At 52.8% G+C, this 21,933-nt stretch overlaps 1 protein-coding gene across 8 annotated transcripts in view; it reads right to left on the reverse strand.

The window, feature by feature from the left end:
- ACTN1 (actinin alpha 1) overlaps positions 1-21,933 on the reverse strand; it is a 108,050-nt gene that overhangs the window by 10,801 nt on the left and 75,316 nt on the right. For all 8 annotated transcript variants that reach the window (XM_005561589.5, XM_045396607.3, XM_005561587.5 and 5 more), the window contains exons 7-13: positions 19,978-20,059; positions 17,802-17,887; positions 8,129-8,221; positions 6,530-6,760; positions 4,613-4,760; positions 804-954; positions 144-252 (exon numbers count right to left, since the gene is read on the reverse strand). In XM_005561589.5, the coding sequence (XP_005561646.1) occupies positions 144-252; positions 804-954; positions 4,613-4,760; positions 6,530-6,760; positions 8,129-8,221; positions 17,802-17,887; positions 19,978-20,059 (900 nt within the window). The remainder of the gene's footprint in view (positions 1-143; positions 253-803; positions 955-4,612; positions 4,761-6,529; positions 6,761-8,128; positions 8,222-17,801; positions 17,888-19,977; positions 20,060-21,933) is intronic.

Below are 21,933 nucleotides of genomic sequence, written 5' to 3' on the forward strand. Positions count from 1 at the left end.
AAATCTTCCACATTTAGGCCAGGGTTGGGGGAGGTCTGGGGAACCCATAGTCTTTTAGCCCAAAGCAAAGAGAGTCAAGAAGCAGGAAGGGGCACCTCAGGACTGCTGGATATGGGCCTAGTTCTCCCTCTGGGACCCCTCACCTCCAGAGCTTCCCTTCGCTTCTGAGTTAGGGCCCCCAGATTGTCCCACTGGTCACAGATCTTTTGGCAACGGGCGTTGACACTGGGTGAGTCATAATAGTCCAGCTCACTGGGGAGGGAAGAGACAAGGAAGTTGGGGGACCCAGGTTAATTTCATGGCCCATCTCCCTCTCCCTGAGGCTGCCAGTGGGGTAGCTGGTGGTGCTGGGAAGAGCCAGGGGCACTCCCTTCAAGAGACCTTCCAGGTATTCCTTCCACCCCCTCCCCTCTTTCAGGAGACTCGCAGAGAGGAGACCAAAGAAGACCCCTTCCCCAATCATGGCTGGAGGTGACACCAGCCTTCACCCCAATGGCCAATGGCAGGGAGCCCTCAAGGCCCAACCAGAAAGCTCGGAACCAAGGCTTGGTCACCCTCTGCTCCTGTACTAGCTACAGGTGAGAACTGGTGGCCTTTAACAGGAAGGCAGTGGTCCCGGGCTTCTTCCCCACCAGGAGAGATATTTATTTTCTGCGTTGACTCCCTTCCCACCTGGGCACCCACCTGTGCCCACCCTCCCCACCTTCCATGGCCACACCCCACTTCCCCCAGCAGCTGAGAAAGCCCAGCCTTGGCCCCTCACCACAGGGCACTACAGGGTAGGGGTATCTGGGGCCACCTACTTGAGTTCCTGTGCGATGGCGGCAATCTGCTCCACGCGGTCCTGGTGGGCAGCCAGGTCACTCTCGAAGGCCTCATGCTTCTTGAGCAGGGCCTTGATCTCCGAGAGGGTGGCCGTCTCATAGTCCTTCTGTCGCAGCATGGCCTCTTTGCCTGGATTGAGAGAGGGCCACACGGCTGAGCAAGAGTGAGAAGCATCTCCTTGGTCCCAACCGCCCACCCCTCAGGGCCCCAGGAGCTCCACTTCCGGGGGTGCTTCCCACAGAGGTGCCCATCGTGTAGGGATCTGCAGTGTACAAAAGCAGATGTGCAACTAGAACATCCAACCACGGGCGCAACGGGGAAAAGCACTGCTCTCCTCAGAGCACTTCCAAGGCCATGAAAGTGTCTACGTAGGAAGGCTATGCAGAAGTCTGTGGGAACGCATAGGGCATGACACTATACACACAACAGGAAACACAGCCATCCACACCCTCTGGTATAACCAGGAAAAAAACAACCCAAGCACCTCAGGGGCACCCTGCCTTTAGAATGTCCCCAGTTACTGTCACTGGCTGCCGGCAGCCCTGCAGGGGCCCCTTCCCTGGGTCGGTGTGTCCAGTGCACTCTGCACAGAATTCGACAGTGGCTAGTGCCTTCTCTGACCCTCAGACACACTGTCCTCTCTTTACAGGGCATGAGCAGGTCTTGCGTTTCTTAAATTTGTTTCCACAGGAGGAAAGCAGGAACAAGAAATGACCTCCCACAGTCATTGTTAGACGATGCTCACCAGCTGCCTTGTGAAGTTGACAGGTACCGGACGGGGGCTGGCCCGGCCTCCCTCACTCACACACCCAACCCTCTGCTGCTGGGATGCTCAGCCTGTCTCAAAAAATAAGGCTGAGCTGGGAGCCAAGGCTGTGTCCCCAGGTGGCATTTCTTTCCTGCCCCCTGCTCTTTCTTCTTTAAAACAGAATGGTAATACATCAAGTTTAGAAAAAATTATAGGTAAGCCTACTTATCCACTCCTATTCAGTCGTTCCTTATGTGGATATTCTGTGAACACTTTGGGCATATATAAATTATGTTTCCTGCTTTTAAAATATTTAGCAGCACACTGGTCGGGCGTGGTGGCTCACGCCTGTAATCCCAGCACTTTGGGAGGCTGAGGCGGGCAGATCATGAGGTCATCAGGAGATCGAGACCATCCTGACCAACATGGTGAAACCCCGTGTCTATTAAAAATACAAAAATTAGGCCGGGCGCGGTGGCTCAAGCCTGTAATCCCAGCACTTTGGGAGGCCGAGACGGGCGGATTACTAGGTCAGGAGATGGAGACCATCCTGGCTAACACGGTGAAACCCCGTCTCTACTAAAAAATACAAAAAACTAGCCGGGCGAGGTGGCGGACGCCTGTAATCCCAGCTACTCGGGAGGCTGAGGCAGGAGAATGGCGTGAACCCGGGAGGCGGAGCTTGCAGTGAGCTGAGATCCGGCCACTGCACTCCAGCCTGGGTGACAGAGCGAGACTCCGTCTCAAAAAAAAAAAAAAAAAAAAAATTAGCTGGGCATGGTGGCACACGCCTGTAATCCCAGCTACCTGGGAGGCTGAGGCAGGAGAATCGCTTGAACCAGGGAGTTGGAGGTTGCAGTGAGCCAAGATGGTGCCACTGCACTCCAGCCTGGGTGACAGAGCGAGACTCTGTCTCAAAAAAAAAAAAAAAATTAGCAGCACATTATTGGAATTTCTACCCTGGCTCCACAGTCTTCTCATGCAGACGTCTGCTGAAAGGCTGCACGTCCACTGCCCTAACCCTTCACTGTCCTACTGTGGGGTGCTGGGCCCTTCGGCTTGCCCTAGTGCGGATGTCTCCATGTTCAGGATGGATTCTTTAGACAGTCTCAAGAAATGGAATTCCCAGGTTAGAGTGTAGTAAACTTGGTAGACGTGAATACATGTGGCCAAACTGCTTTCCCCAGAGGCTGTGCCAGCATGCCAGCACTTCTCGTGCCCCTGCTGGTGGCTGGCAAGCCGACAAGGTCAATCTTTGCTCTGTACCTTGGCTGTGAGCTGGACCCGATAGAAGCAGGTGACGAATCAGTGCAATCCCCACTATCCCTCCTCCACTCTGCCCTGTCCACGCCTGGATAAATAACTCCACGCACACACAGTGGAAGTGGGGGCAGCAACCTCTTACCATTGTGTGCAAAGCCCAGCATTTTACTTACAAAGGGGAACTAGACCCAACCCCCCTTAGCCAGTCAAGCACACTCCATCCCTACACCAGGGGTCCCCACCCGCCGGGCCATAGACTGGTACCAGTTCATGGCCTGTTACGAACTGGGCCAAACAGCAGGAGGTGAGCCAGCAGGTGGGTGAGCATTACCACCTGAGCTCCGCCTCCTGTTGAGTCAAGGGCGGCATTAGATTCTCACAGGAGCTCAAACTCTATTGTGAACTGCGCATGCGAGGGATCTAGGTTGTGTGCTCCTTATGAGAATCTAATGCCTGATGATCTGAAGTAGAACAGCCATCCTGAAAGCATCTGCCTCCTCCCCACTCCATGGAAAAACTGTCTTCCATGAAACTGGTCCCTGGTGCCAACAAGGCTGGGGACCGCTGCCCTACACCAAGCCAAGCCACTCCCAAATGGCCTTGGGGTATGGTTCTTCCTTCTCATCTCCAACCTAAGGTCTGAGGAGTACAAAACAGGGCTGAATGGGGGAGTCTTAGGGCACTGAGCTCCGCCGGCCAATGGGTCTGCCCCAGACTCCAGCTGAAATGGCCGGAGGGGCCCCAGCAGATGGGCAGCCTGTTCCCCACCTCCAGCCATGGTCCAGGTTCTGCGGAAACACTATCCTAGGTATGATCCTCTCTCTTCAGAGTTCACCTTAGCTGCCAATAAGCAGACACCAGACACGTCCCCAAGAGCCTCAAGGTTGGAGTAACAGGGACACACATGTGCTATGGCAAAGGCCAGTTCATTGTAATTGGAGGCCAGGAAATACAGGAAAAAGAACTGAACAGATGAAAACCATAAACATGACATGTACTATAATACTGAAGCCTCACAACAACCCTATGAGGAGGCTGAATTAGGTTGAATGGGGTCCCCCATAAAACTCATGTCAACCCAGAACGTCAAGATGGAACCTTATTTGGAAATAGGGTCTTTGCAGACACAATTCCTTAAGATGACATTATACGGCTGGGCGCAGTGGCTCACGTCTGTAATCCCAACACTTCAGGAGGCAGAAGCAGGTGGATCACCTGAGATCAGGAGTTCAAAACCAGCCTGACCAACATGGTGAAACTAAAAACACAAAAATTAGCTGGGCATGGTGGCGGGCCCTGTAGTCCCAGCTACTAGGGAGGCTGGGGCAGGAGAATTGCTTGAACCTGGGAAGCAGAGGTTGCAGTGAGCCGAGATTCTGCCATTGCACTCGATCCTGGGCAACAAGAGCAAAATTCCGTCTCAAAAACCCCCCCCAAAAAACAAAAAACCAAAGTGAACACTCAGGTGGTAGAGCATTTGGCTGCAAGGTGAACATTCACACAGCACTGCACTATGCAGGAACTCCCCTCAGAACTTTGTTATGTATTAACTGATTAAATTCTTATAAGCCGGTGAGGTTGGTACTATTATTATCCCCACTTTACAGATGAGGAAGCTGAGGCAACCAGAAGGCTAATGAACTTGCCTAATGCCATGGAACTAGTAAGAGACCAAATGAAACAAACGAAAAGCAAAGAATAGCGTAGTGGCTGCCGGCTGGGCTGGAGAGTAGGAAAGTGAAGCCCTGGGGAGGCAGGAGGCTGGGTTGGCCTCACCGTCAGTCCAGGCCTCGTGGATGGAGGCCTTCTGCCGGAACTTCTCTGCCAGGTGGTCCAGTCGCTCCAGCCTCCGGATCTCGTTCAGCAACCACTCCTCATAGCCCTTCTCCACCTGCTCCAGGCAGCCCCAGGCATTGTTGATGTCCTGTGGGGATGGGAGGTACAGGGTCAGGATCTGCCTCGGGCCTAGGCTTCAGGTCCCCTGGCCCCCTAGACCCCTGAAGGTGCCCCATGCCTTCCAGGAAGAGCCCCTTCCCTATCTCTGCCCCATATCCACCCCAGCCAGGCGGCCCCACCCTACCTCCCATCTCCCACTGGTATTTTCTGGGCTCCCAGGAGCCAGGCCTCCTGGGCAAGGCGTGGGACCTGCGTCTACATTGGTCACCCAGCTATGGGACTTTGAGAATAGAGCCCTGTGGGGAAACAGCCCCAGGCTCTCCCTGACTAGGATTGGTTTCCCACAGGACTCTATCCAATCACAGGGGCCACACATGTGCTAAGGCAAAGGGCCCCCCCAGGTAAACAGACCAACAATGAATGAGGCAAGCAGGCACTGGAGCTGCCCAGCCTCCCCACGGTCCTGGATCCATTCATGGACTCAGGCCTCTGGGCAGTAGCCTGGGGCCTACAGAGACCCTGGCCTGGGTGAGCCGGCCAGAATTCTGGGAGGACAGATGCCAAGTGCCAACCCACACCCCCCTTCAGACAGGGCCATGCCTCCAGTTTGTGCAAGGGTACCCAGCTGGGCAGTCGCTGGGGTTGCACCCTGCAAGCCACCCTCCCCATCACATGTCCTCAGGCCAAGCTACATCTGTCCCCCAGAAAGGGTACTTTGTCTAATTCTCATAGAGCACCCTTAGGCTAGCAGTGGCTCTGGCCACCTAAAAGCCACTGATTCAGCCTTGGAGCCCCGAAATGACGGCAACTTTCCAAACTGCAGACACACTTGCAATGTATTCTCCCTCCACCACCCCCTGGGTTGCTCTGCCCACAATGCTGTTTGCCTTTCACCCTCCCCTTCTAGACCTGTTGTGTGCCCGGGACGCTCCTATTACTTTTCACTTAAGGACAAAAAGCTCCGTCATGGCAAATTTCTTATTTTCTTCTGGGTGTTTCTCTGGCTTATACAATTTTTCCCTAAGTTGTGGGGACAATGTCAAGGGGGATGAATAACAAAAATAACCTAAAAGAAGAGTATTTTATGACATGGAAAGCTGGTCAGAATATAATGTAAGATTGGAGTTTTTTTTTTTTTTTAAAGCAGCTTATTATATAAAACATGCTTTAGTTATCTGTCAGTGCACACTTGAGTACAAAAATGGGGAAAAATGTTTAATTTCAAATACATACGCTTTAGGATTCCCTCAAATATTTACATGAAAAAACCAAAAAGATTAAAATCATTTTTTTTAAAGTTGATACTACGTAGTAAGATCTTCAGTAATTTCTATGTTCTGTATTTTGCTTATTTGTATCTTTGAAATATACTACCCAAAAAACCCATGAAACTATTACTTAAGTAATAATATTTTTTAACTACTTAAGATTTCATGTAAGTAGAAATCAACTTGACTGTGATTCAATTATGCCCTGTTTTGTTCAGGGTATCAAAAAGCATTGTGTTCACAGGGATGATTTTTTGTGAGAGGGAGGTCTGGAGTAGATGCTCAGGGGTCTGGAAGGGCAAGCCTGACCCAGAATGGTGTGGGCAGAGGGGGCCGCCCCACATGGCCGAGTTCGGGCTTGTGCCTGGGTGATAACGGGAAGGGGGATGTGACTTCTGGAGCAGTGTATGTAGGCAGAAGCAAACACACCCATCCCCACCCCCATAAAGCTGACTTTGACCACGACTAGGAGCAGCTCAGAGGTGGAGGCAGTCCAGTTTAGCGGCCCAGGCTCACCCCCAGTGCTCACCGAGACCATCCTGCCCTCGGAGGGCATGAAGGCGGGCCGGTTGCTGAGCCGCAGCTTGGTCTGCAGCGTGTTGAAGTTGATCTCCAGCTGGCACTTCTCCTGCACCTTGGGCGGCTTGTGCAGGCGCCGGTAGTCCCGGAAGTCCTCCAGCTTCTGCTGCATGGCATGCATGGTGTTCTCGGGCACCCGGTTCTCCAGCCACGGGATGGTGCGGCGGATCCACTCCAACAGCTAGGGCAGGAAGGCGGTAGGGGCAGGAGGTGAGGACGCGGGGAGGGAGTGTGCTAGAGCCAGCCTCCCTCTCCTCCCAGTCCTTCCCGCAAGGGGAAGGGGTCTCTCCTGGTAGCACACTCCTTCCCAATTACCGACATTCCCAGGCCATGAAGCCAGCTTCCAGGGTGTTCCCTTTGAGAACCACAGGCTTCGTGAAGCCTGGCTACTAGAGTACATCGACTCACAGTCACATCACTCAACCTCCCTGCTTTGCTAAGGGCAGACCCATAGACCTGGTGTGAAAATAGTGCAACTAAAAGGCAGGAAGGAAACCTGGGTTTTAGTACCAGGTTCTAACTGGCTTGGCCTCAGTTTCCTCATCTATACCATGGAGGGGGTTAATAGCTGTTTCCAGAAGTTCTTGCCATCTGACTTCCTAGGAATCTAGAATGTGGGTCTCTGACTTAAAAGGGAAGAGGCTGGCTTCTGGGCAGAGAGCTGGCCTGGAGCACAAGCAGGCACGGCCTGGACTGTTTTCCTTGAGCCAAGATGATGGTGGTGGAGAAGGTGGAGGGGTGCACATGACAATAGGAGTACACTGAACACCTGCAGGGGGCCAGGCACATCACACACATGGACTCATCTGAATCATCACAGAAACACTACGAAGCTAAGGGCTGTGGTCATCTGCATGTTACAGAGGAGGCACTCAAGGCCCTACCAGGTCCTGGAACTTGCCAAGGTGACCTGGCTGGAATGGCAGAAATTTAAACCCAGGTACTTGGGCTCCAGAACCTGGGTTCTTACTATGCTGGGCAGCAGATCCCCCAAGAGCCTGGGCTGAGCAGCTCAAAGGGCTGAATTCTTTCAAGAAGAGGAGGCTTAACCCAAATGTAGCCAATGGCAGAACAGGAAACCCAGCACTGTGTGATCCTGTCCCCTGAAAAGTAGGGGACAGCCGCTATGTTTGGTAGCTGCTATGCTAGCCTAAGCCAGCACTAATTTACCAAAAGCCCTACCCTCACCCTCTTACAACGAGATGCGCTCCTTCTCTCATTGAAGAAAAACTCACAGACTAAAAGTACACCAGGCTGGAAAGGGCTCTGACATCCCCTGGCTCAACTCTCACTTGACAAGTGAAAAAAACAAGACCCTGAGAGGCAAAGGGATATCCTAGGCTCATGAGGACTCAGGGACCGGCCTCTGCCCCCACCTCACTACTTTCTGGGAGAGCCACAACAGAGCTCAGGCTGCCCTGGACTAGCTATATTGGGATCAGAGACTATACCAGCCTGGGACTATGCTCCAAGGAAAGATTTGGAGGTACACGTTCTAGGGGACTGACTCTTGCTAGAGACAGGCCAGGTGAACCCAGGGGGTACCCACATCACTGGCCAGCTTCTCGTAGTCTTCCATAAGCTGCTCGTTCTCCTGGTTGACGGCCAACACCTTGCAGATGCGATTGGCTGCTGTCTCCGCCTGGCAACAAGACAGAGAGAGTCACGACCAGCCAGCCCCAGCAGCAGGGGCACCTGGTACACACCTGTGCTGACAAAGCCCCTCCCATCCCTGCAGCTCCCTGTGATTGGAAGGGGGTTAAGAAGGCTGTGAGGCCACATTCCTCCTCTCTCCTTACCATCCTCCTTGCCAGCCCATGGCCAGGTCCCATGGGTCAGGTGAGCCTGGACAGAGGTCTTGGTGGCTGAACTGGGACCCTGGAGAACAGCCTGAGTTTAAGGCCCAACCTGCAGGTTGGGAAGAAACTAATCCAATGACTGATACAATCAAAATGCTCAGGTCAGGCGGAGAGGTGAGAAAATTCATGCCCATCCTGGAATTCCAAGTGAAGGCACTGGAATTCCAAGGCTTAGGGCCTCTGGCTGGATTTTCCAGGATCTTAGAGATGTGGGAATTCAAATCTGGGAGTCCTGGGATAAAGTGCTGACTGAGAAATCGTGGGACCTCTCGGGATCCCTGCAGAATCTCCCAAGACTCTTGGCCCAAAGCCTGAAGCACTTTAGAGAAAACTGAGGGACCCCTCCACTGCACCCAAGTCCAGACTTCCAGATCAACCAAGTATGGACCCAATGCCCAGCAAGCCCAGCGCAGGCCCCTCTGGGACAGCTAAGCACACATCATGCGCTGTGTGCCGGGCTAGCAGGGACCCAAGACAGGCCTCAGCAGCAAAGGGAAGCGAAGGGAAAGGGACTGAATGGCAACCCAGGCAAAGACCAAGAAACCTTAGTGGGAGAGCGCCTTCTGCAGCTGTGGGGGCTACTGTACCCCTAACACCAGCAGGCACCCAGCATTCCTGAGTCCACTTCAAACAGGTGGTTTTAAAATCCAGCGGTGTTCTTGCATACATTCCAACCTTACGCCAAGGGAGAAGTGAACTCAAAGCCTTTTGGGGGCCAGAGGGTAGAAAGGAAGACAGCCTGGGGGTGGGAGAAGCTAGTATCTCCTGGGACCCTGGAGAAGGGTATCCTGCAGATGAAAAATGATCCCTGGATTAACGGGTTGAAAGACAGGACCTCACAACTGGTTGATGAACACAACAAAACAGGTTTCAACTGTAGCAAGATGAACTGAGGCTGGTCGTAAGGAAGAACTTCCTGAGAATGAGTGTGCTTAGAATTGGAAGGAATGACTAAGATGGAAGATGGAAATGTTTTTTCCTTGAAGAACTTCTCGAATAAGACATCCACCCACCAAATCATGTGCTTTGTGGATGACTGTGCCGGGGTGTGTGGGGCAGGGGGTAAGGGGCAAAATGAGATCATCCTAAAGGCCCTGTCAGAAACAGTCAGGGAGGTCAAGGCAGGCATGCCCTGCAGAGTAAGGTGTCAGAGTGGGTTGGGAGAAGCAATAAGGAGAAGGTGGGAGTGGCCAGAGGGTGGTCTAAGAGTCCCCTGAGGTGGCGACTTTGAGTCCTGGGCCTCAAGAAACTGAGACAGGGAGTCACATCCTTAGGCCCTCACCCCCTACCCCCAACTCAGCCCTATCCTGGAGATGCCATGGCTGCTTCTCATCCACAACTCCTGACTGATCGCCATTTCTCTCGAGAACCAACAAGCACCCATGGGGAATCCCAAGAAGCAACGAGGAGGGAAATGCTTTTCCTCAAGCCTGCCCAGGAGACGTGGAGCCCCAGAAAGCAAGCGGGGCCACGGGAACCAGGCCAGCAGCCTCATAGGGCTGGCTGGGGAGCAACTTGCTGGAAGCCCCAGACTACTTCCCTTGAAGGCTGGGGCAGGGGGCTGTGGAGAGACCCATGTGTCCTCCTCCAGGCTGATGTTTTGGTGAGGATGTGCCACCCCTGCAGACTATGCCAGAGATGTGCCACTCAAACAGCTGAAACTCCTTGGCAGCTACTCATCACTGGCACGAAGCAATTGTGGCTGTGATTTTCTTGGATAAAGCCACCTTCACTTTGTTACTCTCCTGATCCATCGGCTCAAGGGTCATCAACTCTGATGTGTGCCAATTTATCAAACTGGTGGACTGAGGTCTGCATTCATGGGATTTTACATGTGTCCTGTGGGATCGCAAGAGCCTCGCCCATCCCTAAGAGCCTGCTGACTACTCCAGGGTCAGCGTTAGGGTCAGGGTCAGAAGCGCTCCCTTCTGGATGAAGTCTGCGGGAGATTCCGGGTGGGCCTCCTGGGGACTTTCCACAAAGATCCAACTGCGTTCCCAAGCCCGAGTCTCAGCCACCTGCTCCCAGGCTGGCCTCTCCAGAAGGAGACTGACTGAGAATACCATCCATTATAACCCGTGAATCAGCCTTCAGAAATAACACACAAGTACCGCGGGAGACATGAGAGCGCTTTCTGTATGGCAGGCCAGCCTGCAGACTCCAGCGGGGCTCCCTTGAGGGACAGCCCAGCTCCTACAGTACCTCTAGAAAGCAGGTTCCTGAAGTCCAGATTTGATTTTTCTAAAAAAAAAAAAAAAAAAAAAAAAAAACAACCACGGCAGAATCCTCAGAACCTCATCCTTTCCCTTTCTCTCGCAGCCTGACTCCCCCAACAGGCAGGCTGCACCCCAGAGAAGCCCACTGGGTGGTGAGTTGGACCTGCTTCCACAGTGGTCCCTTGATGAAAGCAGCTTCATCACCCACCAGCCTCAGTCTGAGAAGTAAGATGAGGTCAGCTGGGAAGGCCAGTCTTAGTCAGGCCCACGGGACATGGTCCCGGGAGCAGAAGAAAAGCCTGTTAGGGATGACAGGCCTTCCCCATCACCTCAAATTCCTGGTTTTCTAGCGTTTTCCTCTCACGGCTACAAGAACCCCATGAACTCTCAGGGATCTAGGAGAGAGGCACCCAGAACAACCAAGTACATAAAGAATCTCAAAGACGCTTTAGTCCAGAAGTTCAAAGGAGAGATTTGTTCTAGGGGAGGAAAGATTCCTTCCCTGAGAACCTCAGGAACTGAAGCAGCTTCAGAAGCAACTTCAGAAGAGAACCCCGGGAGAGCCCTGGCTTCAGGCTATTCCTGAAGAGGAGATGGGCCTCTCTGGACCCCAGCAAGAAGAACCAGGTGCCCTGACATGAGACAGTGTAACAGATGCAACAGATAATTGATGGGTTCAGAAAATATTCTCTGGAAATGAGCAAAATGTTGCTTCCAAGTGCCAAAGGAAAAGACTACTAGAAATCTGTGTTTCCTTTCCCTTAGTTGGTATTTTCATGGTCGTTTTGGTTTGTTTTATTTTGTTTGTTTTTTGAGACAGAGTCTTGCTCTGTCACCCAGGCTGGAGCGCGATGGCACAATCTTGGCTCACTGCAACCTCCGCCTCCAGGGTTCAAGCCATTCTCCTGCCTCAGCCTCCTGAGTAGCTGGGATTACAGGTGCGTGCCACCAGATCTGGTTAATTTCTGTATTTTCAGTAGAGATGGGGTTTCGCCGTGTTGGCCAAGCTGGTCTCAAATTCCTGACCTCAGGTGATCCACCAGCCTCAACTCCCAAAGTGCTGGGATTACAGGTGTGAGCCAATGCGCCCAACCCGAATTTTCATGTTTTTTTGTGGCCTACTTTAGGCTGCGCTATTATACAACTTAACATACAATACATTTTGTTGTATATTCGAGAGTTATTTTTTAAAAGATATGAACTATTATTACCCCCGAGTACTTAGCTATCCCAAGCCAAACTGCTACCCTAATAGTCAGCATCTGATTGCCTGATACAGGCACAGTCTAGAGAGGAACTGTCTTCAAGGTGACATCAAAACACCCAAACATGGCCAGATGATGTGCTGTGGCTCCGCCACCCACAACCCACAGATTCACATGAATGCTACGAGGATCTCATCTATGTCATCTTTAGCCAAAACGTTCCCAAATCTAGCTGGACCTGCTTTTTTCTTCTTCCCACAGCTGTCCACTGCCCAGTCTTTCCCTCTGTCCTGAGTCAGCCACCAAGCCCAGGGTTCCTGCTAAGAGAGCTCCAGATCAGCAGGGATCTCAGACCAGGCATCCGAGCTTCCTTGTGGTGAGTGGGCCAGGGTGGGTGACCAGGCAGAGGGGAACTGGCCCCTTTCCTCAGGGAGCCCACACCTTGCCAGCTTCCTCTCCTGCCGCAGGCTCCGCCTGCACACCCCGAAGCTTCTTGCACAAGCTGTGGTCACCTCCCTCCACAACACTGCCTGCCCCTTCCCAAGGCCTTGCTAAGCCTTCCCCCTACAGACCCTCATGTTCAAGTTTCTGCTACTCAAGACAACCTTGGTGGCGGGCAGTCCTGTGACTGTACCTGCCCTGCTCAGATCTGGGGCAGAGCAAGGCACAGGTCAGACTGCAGCCACTGCCGGCTCTTTTTTTTTAGGGTTTTCCCAGATGGCTCATGAATTTCTCTCAGATTGAGTGCATGCCTTCAAGTGTTCTTTCTCAGAAACAGCAGACCATGAACTCTAAAACACGAGCTACATCAACAAAATCTTAATGCTCTCCACCCATTCTAAGTCCCTGTAAGGGAAAAGGAGGGGAGAGGGAAGCAGAGAAAGAATTAGAACCAAAACCCACCTGTCAAACAGCAGTTGGTCCTCATCTAATGAGGGAAATCAGTACACAGACTTATACAGCACGGGCCTGTACAGGCACACAAGCCGTGCACCACACGTGCACACACACATTAGGCGCTGTTGCCTTTTCATTCCACTGTACAAGTTTGGGTGACAGAAAGACAGTGGAGAGGATGGAGGGCACTGGGCATGGGTTTTGGAAGATTTTCCCCATTGGTGCCAGCCCGGAGACAGACAAGACAGGAGTGTGTGAGTCAGGAAGAGTCCTTCCTCTCCATCAGCCCCACCACACACGGCAAGGTGGGGTTCCCCTCCCCTGCCTGCTCAGCTCGAAGCAGTCGCCTTAGACGTGGTGGGGGCAACTCTGGGTCAGACCCCTGACCAGGACATGAGAGGACAACCACCACCACCACCAACCCAGCTGTGACCTTGCCCTCAGGTGTGGATAAAAGCAGCGTGAAATGGTTGCAACAGGGATGAGTAAAAGGGAGGGGGGCATGGGGAGGTGGCATGAGATTTGGGAGCGGGAGCAGGCTGTTACCCACATACCACCCACACCACACACCCCTCACACACACCACACCCACAGCACTCCCCTTCACTCCACACACACACACCACACACGCCACACCTCACACCACACACACACATCACACCCACACCACACCCACACCACACACCCTACACCTCACACCCACAGCACACCACACCCCTCCACACCACACACCCTACACCTCACACCCACAGCACACCACATTCCTCCACACCACACACCCTACACCTCACACCCACAGCACACCACATTCCTCCATACCACACACCCCTCACACATGCCACACCCACAGCACTCCCCTTCACTCCACACACACACACCACACACGCCACACCTCACACCACACACACACCTCACACCCTACACCTCACACCCACAGCACACCACACCCCTCCACACCACACACCCTACACCTCACACCCACAGCACACCACATTCCTCCATACCACACACCCCTCACACATGCCACACCCACAGCACTCCCCTTCACTCCACACACACACACCACACACGCCACACCTCACACCACACCCACACCTCACACCCTACACCTCACACCCACAGCACACCACACCCCTCCACACTACACACCCTACACCTCACACCCACAGCACACCACACCCCTCCACACCACACACCCTACACCTCACACCCACAGCACACCACATTCCTCCATACCACACACCCCTCACACACGCCACAGCCATAGCACTCCCCTTCACTCCACACACATGCCACACATACTACACCTCACACCACACACATACCTCACACCCACAGCTCACCATACCCCTCACACCACACACACCTCACACCCTACACCTCACACCCACAGCATACCACATTCCTCCACACCACACACACCTCACACCCTACACCTCACACCCACAGCACACCACACCCCTCCACATCACACACCCTACACCTCACACCCACAGCACACCACATTCCTCCACACCACACACACCTCACATCCTACACCTCACACCCACAGCACACCACACCCCTCCACACCACACACCCTACACCTCACACCCACAGCACACCACATTCCTCCACACCACACACACCTCACATCCTACACCTCACACCCACAGCACACCACACCCCTCCACATCACACACACCACACCTACACCACACACACACCTCACACCCTACCTCACACCCACAGCACACCACATCCCTCACACCTCCTACACACCACACACACCACAGTCCCCACACCCCATACACCTCCTACACACCACACACACCACAGTCCCCACACCCCATACACCTCCTACACACCACACACACCACAGTCCCCACACCCCATACACACACACCTCACACACCACAATCCCCACACCCCATACACGCCTCATACACACACACCTCACACACCACAGTCCCCACACCCCATACACCCCTCATACACACACACCTCACACACTACACCCTTCCACACTACATTCCCCACACCCCCCAGACACACACCTTACACACACTCCACACCCCCCATACACACACCACACACACCTCACACACCACACCCCCCCATACACATACCACACACACATCCATACCATACACACACACCCCATATCTCATCCACCACATCCCTCACACCACACATATTGCAAACCACACACTCCTCAGAACCCCGCATACCCATACACACCACACACACCCACTTCATACCCCCTACACCCACACGCATCTCACACTCCCTTCCAAGTTTTGTCACCAGCCAGGACACAGTGAAGGCTTCAGAGGCAGGGAAGGCCAGCATCGATGGGCATGAAGCCCAGGACAGACCCCTGAAGGAGAAGGGGAGAGACTGGAAGAGCGGGAAGGAGCTTTGGGAGGAGGGGAAAAGACCATAGCAGAGAGCTCAGCCTGACCATGGACACGGGCAGGTGCACACCTGCGGCTATCGGGCCAGGAGGCCAATCAAGGCAAGGGAGAGAAGCTGCTCACACCCTGGCCACGAGGGGCAAAGGGAGGGGGCACAGGAACAGCAGCAGGAGAGGTGAGAAGGACAAAGAGGAAGCAGAAGGAAGGCCAGAGGAGAGGCTGAGAGGGGCTGGGCAGGCTGGGGGGACACCTATGAGAAGGAGCCTCTAGGGGGGGCTGCTCTCCTGTCTCTGGTCCGCACCAGTGAGCCCTGGAAGGAAGTTCAGGAGGGTCTTGGACGCCCAACCAGGCGGGGAACAGGGCTGCTGCCAGCCCATATGGTGTCTCTGGATCATTTTTCACCTCTTCCCCAAGGGCACTTCTACTGGGAAAATGTCCTACTGATTTTGTTAGAAGACATTTTCACCGCCATCTGTAGGATCACTTTAGTAATCAACATTCAAATCTCTGTCATCCACTGCACACACATGGCACTCGTGGGTAGTCTGCAACCTGCACAACTGTCCATGGCAGCCTGGTTGAGAAGCATCAGGCAGGGCTCTGGTCTGGACTCCCTGGAGAAGGCAGGAAGACCTCTCCCTGCTCTGGCTGCTGCTAAATTTGCGAGGATGGCCTTGCTCAAGCAGGAAGGAGGGAGAGAAAGAGGGAAGAGGTCCTGGATGTTTAAGGAAATAGCAAGCACTGCCAAGAGCCGTGCTGCCTGGGATAAGGGCTCTTGATGCGGGCTGCAGGGAAGAAGCTGAGACCACAAGCTTCTTTCTCGCTTGTGGTATCCGCTATGCCCATGGCATAGGGACAGAGACACAGGAGGTCATTCAGAGGCTGGGGTTCTCTGGCATCTTCAAGTGTCCTGGCCAAAGTTCAGAGTACTGTCCCCCTGCAAGAGAAGGAGGGGCTTCTCTATCTTCCTTCCATCCCAGGGCCTGCTGCTGGAGTGTCCAGGGAGGACGGAAGAGATGGGCAAGAGGGGAGAGTGGAGGAGGCCGAGGGAGAGCTCACCTTCTGCGCACCCGAGAAGGCGTGGCCGTGACATGAAACATTAGGTCACACGGCCTTCCCATCCGGCCTTAGCGTGCCTACACATCTGCACAGAGAAGGAGAAGAGGTTGAGAGGAGAAAGTAGGCAGCGGTAGCAGCACAGAATAAACCCAAACAGCCACGGTGGACGGAAAGAGGACACAAGACAGACGGACAGACAGAAAAGGAGGGAATGAGCAGAAAGAGAAAAAATGAGACCGCAGGGGAGGGAGTGGGTGGGAGGTGAGCAGAGTCTGAGGCAGGGACGGCACAGGAGAGGTGGGAGAGGGCGGGGGCTCCCATCATGCATTTTTTTGTTTTGTGGTTGCTTTTTTGTTTTGTTTTGTTTTGTTTTTTGAGACAGAGTCTCACTCTGTCACCCAGGCTGGATGGAGTGCAGTGACACAATCTTGGCTCACTGCAACCTCCGCCTCTTGGGTTCAAGCGATTCTCCGGCCTCAGCCTCCTGAAAAGCTGAGATTACAGGCGCACGCCACCACACCTGGCTAATTTTTGTATTTTTAGTGGAGAAGGAGTTTCACCATGTTGGCCAGGCTGGTCTCGAACTCCTGGCCTCAAGTGATCCACCCACCTCGGCCTCCCAAAGTGCTGGGATTACAGGCGTGAGCCACCGCGCCCGGCCTCATCATGCATTTTCAGATGGTCACTCAGATGCCATGTGGAGGGTGGGAGATCTGCATGAGACATGAAGGTTCTGTGGACATGGTGATGTTGTGCTTCCTCTAGGGTCCTGCCTACCAGGGAGGACTGGGGGAGGGGGTGTGTGCTGCCTAAGCCTGGTGATGAAAACCTCCAAATCTTCAATGTCCGCAGCATGAACAGTACCCTTTAGTCGTGGTACCCCTGTGTGGTGTGGAACCTGCACAACTGAACTTTAACCTCAGGCCTCCCAGAGCAAAACTGGGCCAGGACACTTGAAGGGGCTCACAGCTGCCCACCCCCTCTCCATTCCTCCCAGAGGTTCTGCTTATGTCTGAGAACACAGAGTGCAGCATGGCCGCACGGGAGTCCCAGGCAGGATACAGGAGAAGGCACTAGAGCCCAAAGGGGCTGAGGACAGATCTGCTAAGTCATGCCCATGAGCAGGACAAAGGTGGGGCTTTATGATGCCTTTGCCAAGTGGGTAAGTGAAGACTGGAGTTGCCTCCCAGCATTGCCCTTCTAAGGGAACTCCAGCTGCTCTGTCAAGCCAGTGGCTTCAACAGACCTGGGCATGGAAGGGCTGCTCCTGTTCACCTTCCAGCCTTCCAGAACCTCCCGGGCTGCCTCATGCACACAGCCCTTCCTGCTTAAGCCAGTCATCTGGGTCCCAGAAAGTGGGGTGCTGCCCAATTTTCTTGTTAACAGTAGAAGATGAGAGAGAGAGGTGTGGGGTGGGAGAGGAGCTAGGTAAGAACAACACGCCACTTCAGAACCAGGGGCTGCCTCTGTCTGAGAGACCAGACCATCCAGATACCTGTCACCAGGAGAGGTGGAGGCGGGCAGGAGGACATGGTTTGGGGTCCAGCAGGAGGTGTGCTGGGCATGGAAGGAGCAGGGGGCCCTGGGTACCTTCTGGGCTCCAGAGAAGGCGTGGTAGAAGCTAGACACGTAAGTCATGATGGCTTTCTCATCCGGTCGGGCAGTTCCAACGATGTCTGTCAAGAAAAATCTGCAGTTAAAGCCAGCTGGTTCCAAGAACACCATACACCCCCGATGTGATGCAGAAAGAAGCTCACAATACCACCAAGTCTTCTTGCCAAAATGTGGAGCCCGAATCTAACCAGCCTCTGGCGTCAACTTGCGCTTATGGGAATGTAAGTAGAGGAACACGTGAAATGAAGCCCCAAAGAGGCAGACAAACCCAGAATAAGGAACTTGCTACAGGACAGTGGCCCCATTTCTGCAACAAGTTCAATGGCAGGAATAAAAGGGGTCAAAGGGAAGAGAGAAGTCCTAGAGATGGGAAAAGCTGTCAGAAACACAACCGAATGCCAGTATGGACCTTGTTCGGATTCTGATTAAAACAAACCAACCCTCAAAGAAATGTCATAGGTAATTATGGAAATTTCATTATGAACTGGGTATCAAATGGAATTATCAATTTGCTAAATGTGAAAACTTCATCGTTGCCTAAGAAAATAACTCTATTTTTAAGGTATGTATTCAGAAGCATGCAGTAGTAAAATGATGTGATATCTCAGAATTGCTTTAAGATACTTCAACAAAGAAATAAGAAAAAAACAAAGTGTGGCAAGACCTTAGTAGCCATTCTATCTGGATGATGGAAATAGGAAAGGTCATCATGCTATTCTTTCTGCTTTTGCCTGGGTTTTTACATGTTTGAAAATTTTCCTCATGATATTTTTGAAATTTTAAAAGCTACTGGTGGCTTTGGGAGGCCAAGGCAGGCAGATCACTTGAGGCCAGAAGTTCGAGACCAGCCTGGCCAACTTGGTGAAACCCCGTCTCTACTAAAAATATAAAAATTAGCCATTGGTGGTGCCTGTAATCCCAGCTACTCGGGAGGCTGAGGCAGGAGAATCGCTTGAACCTGGGAGGCGGAGGTTGCAGTGAGCTGAGATCACACCGCAGCACTCCTGCCTGAGTGATACAGGGAGACCCCGTCTCAAAAAAAAAAACCACTGATGGGGCAGAAGGGCAGGGAGCAGTCTGGACCCCACCGTGGTCTTTTCCTGTCCCCATGACCCTTTTCTAGCCCCTCAGCACTGAGCAGGTGGGGCCAAGGAGAGCACACAGGGAAGCGGCCACGGTGAGTCAGGCTCCTCCCAAGGGGCAAGCACAGAGATGGGACAAGAAGACCCAGCCTGACCCCAGTCTGGAGCTGCCAGCCCTGGCTTCATGAACCCACAGACCCCTATGCTCCCAGATGCCTCCCTTCCCCCTATAGCCCCTGCTCACCCCATCCGAGATGCTCTGCATGGGGAGAGGGGCAATGGCGGGGTCAGCGGCCAGGAAGAGCTGGGTTTCCAGCCCCAGACCCAATCTTTGGTAAGGATGTTCTAGTGTCAAACCCTGAACCTGTCCCCATCCAGGTGTCCTGGTTAGCAGCATTTGGGACACCAAGGCCTTGGTGAGGAACAGAAAAGTCAACACTCAACTTGGGCCCCCTCCTTCCTTGCCTACCCCACATGGAGCCACTTCCTCTGGCTGGGATCTGCCCAGCAAGGTCAGAACTGGACACTTCCACCACTGAGAAAGTCCAAGCCATAGTTCTCTAGCACCCTCCTCAGAAGATGCTAGAAGGAAGCCAGGGTTACAGATGAGAGCAAACACCATGCCCAGTCAGCCCCAGTCATAGCTGGGGCATAAAGGAGATGCTAAGCTCAGCCGTCCCAGAGACCACCCAAGGCTCAGAGAGTTAGGACAGTGCACCTCTCAGCAAGAGAAACTTCCCATCCCAAACTGTGTCGGACAACAAGGGCACACTTCCCCGCACCCCAGCACCTGCTACCCTGACTCCAAGGGAAAGATGAGAACCATCCTCAGGCAATCGATGCAAGAACAGCCCCTAGGCCCTTTGCAGAATCAGCTAACACCTCTCCCTCCAAAGCTCAGGGAACAATGGAAGAATCCCCAAGAGGCTGTGATCCCCATGCTCCTCAAATGCAGTTCCAGAAGACCAGGCCCTGCTCCTGTCCAGCCCTGGACTGCTGGGGTCCACCCCTTCTTAGCCGCTGAGTGATGGGGGGATGGGCAAGATACACAGAAGGAAAGCGCCTTTCACCTTCGGCATCCAGCATCTTGGGGATGTCCAGGTACTTCTCTGCCACATCAAAAGCTGTATTCAGATTTGTGAGTGGATCATCCTAGAGGGAGAAGAGGAGGAAGGGATGATAAAGTGAGAGCCACATCAAGTCACTGGCTACTCCCAATTGGGTGGTCACCCAAACTGGGGAGCAGAGCGACTTTCTCCCAGCCCCAGCTCGATCCTCAGGGGAAAGTTCCAGATGTGGAAGGCTGGTCTCACCACTGGGGCTCACTGGTTGGAGGTTTAAAGCATTCTCTTTCCCCCTTCAAGCTTCAGATTGTCAGGGAAATGGGGCGAAGTAGTCTGCAGCCTGAGTCGGGAGTAGGAAGGAGTTCCTAAGAAATGTGTGCTAGGAGCAGGGCACTGGCCTAGTCACCATCCATCCTGGCTTCTGGTTTCAGCTCTGCCTCCAACCAGTGGGACTCATGGGTAGATAACCTGACCTTAGCTTCTCCATCCATAACTCAAGAGTTGGAGTAGGGAGCTCTAAACTCTAGACTAGTCAAGATTTGGAGCAGGACCCCTCTGGTGCTCACATTCCATGAAATTTGGAGGCTCCTTTAGCCACAGCTTTGGACTCTTCTGGCTTCTGCTACTTTCTCAAGAACACTTAGCAGGGATTGGCAAGGATGTTGAGAAGCTGTAATCCTTGTGCGATGAATGCAACATAAACGTAGGTGGCATGTCAAATGGTACAGCTGCTGTAAGAACAGGATGGTGGCTCCTCAAAGAATTAAACATGGGATTACATGGTCCCACAATTCCGCTTGTGGGGAGATACTCAAAAGAATTGAAAGCAGGTTCTCAAAGAGATTTTTATACCTCCATTGTCCACAGCAGCATTATTCACAGTAGCCAGGAGGTAGAAGCAACCCCAGTCCCCATCGATGGACGAACAGATAAGCAGAACGTGGGCACACGCACAATGGAATATTACTCAGCCTTAGCAAGGAGGGAAATTCTGACATACACTGCAACATGGATGAACTTTGAGAATGTTATGCTAAGTGAAATAAACCAGACACAAAGGACACAGGCTGGGCGCACTGGCTCATGCCTGTAATCCCAGTACTTTGGGAGGCCGAGGCAGGTGGATCGTTTGAGGTCAGGAGTTCATGACTAGCCTGGCCAACATGATGACACCTGCAATTAAATACAAAACACCTGCTAAAAATAGAAAAATTAGCTGAGTGTGGTGGTGCGTCCCGGCTACTCGGGAGGCTGAGGCAGAATTGCTTGAACCCGGGAGGCAGAGGTTGCAATGAGCCAAGATCACGCCCCTGCACTCCAGCCTGGGCAACAGAGTAAAACCACACCTCAAAAAAAAAAAAAAAAAAAAGACAAACACCATATGCCTTCACTTTTATGAGGTTCCCAGACAGAAAGCAGAATGGTAGCGGCCAGAGGCTGGGGGCAGGAAAGAAAGGGGGATTACCGTTTAGTGGGTACAGACTCAGTTTTGCAAGAAAAGAGTTCTGGAGATGGATGATGGGAACAGTTGTACAATAATGTGAGTATATGGAATACCACTAAACAGTAAGTATATTTAAAAATGTTTAAAGTGGTAAATTTTGTTTTGTATATTTTACCATAAGTTGTTTTATAAGTTTTTAATGCAGGGGGTAAAAAAACCTTAGTGGAAGAGTTTCTGGCTGGGCCCTTCTCCTCCATTCTTGGTTCCCCAGACTAACCTAGAGCAAGCTGGTTGTGTCGGCCCAGGACTCAGTTTCCCTGTTTGCTAAAGGGAGAAGTATAGGGTAATAAAAAGATAAATACATCATCCGGGATGTTTTCAGGAGGAAATTGTTCTAAACAGAGAAGGTGGGGTCCTTCTGGGAAAGTCTCCAACAGCAGCCAGGAGGGTGAACACTGACAAGTAGTCAAGGTCATTCCCATCTAGGGCCTTGAGCAGCAGCTGCCAGTGCTCAGGTC

The sequence above is a fragment of the Macaca fascicularis genome, chromosome 7, assembly GCF_037993035.2.
Source record: "Macaca fascicularis isolate 582-1 chromosome 7, T2T-MFA8v1.1".
NCBI lineage: Eukaryota > Metazoa > Chordata > Mammalia > Primates > Cercopithecidae > Macaca > Macaca fascicularis.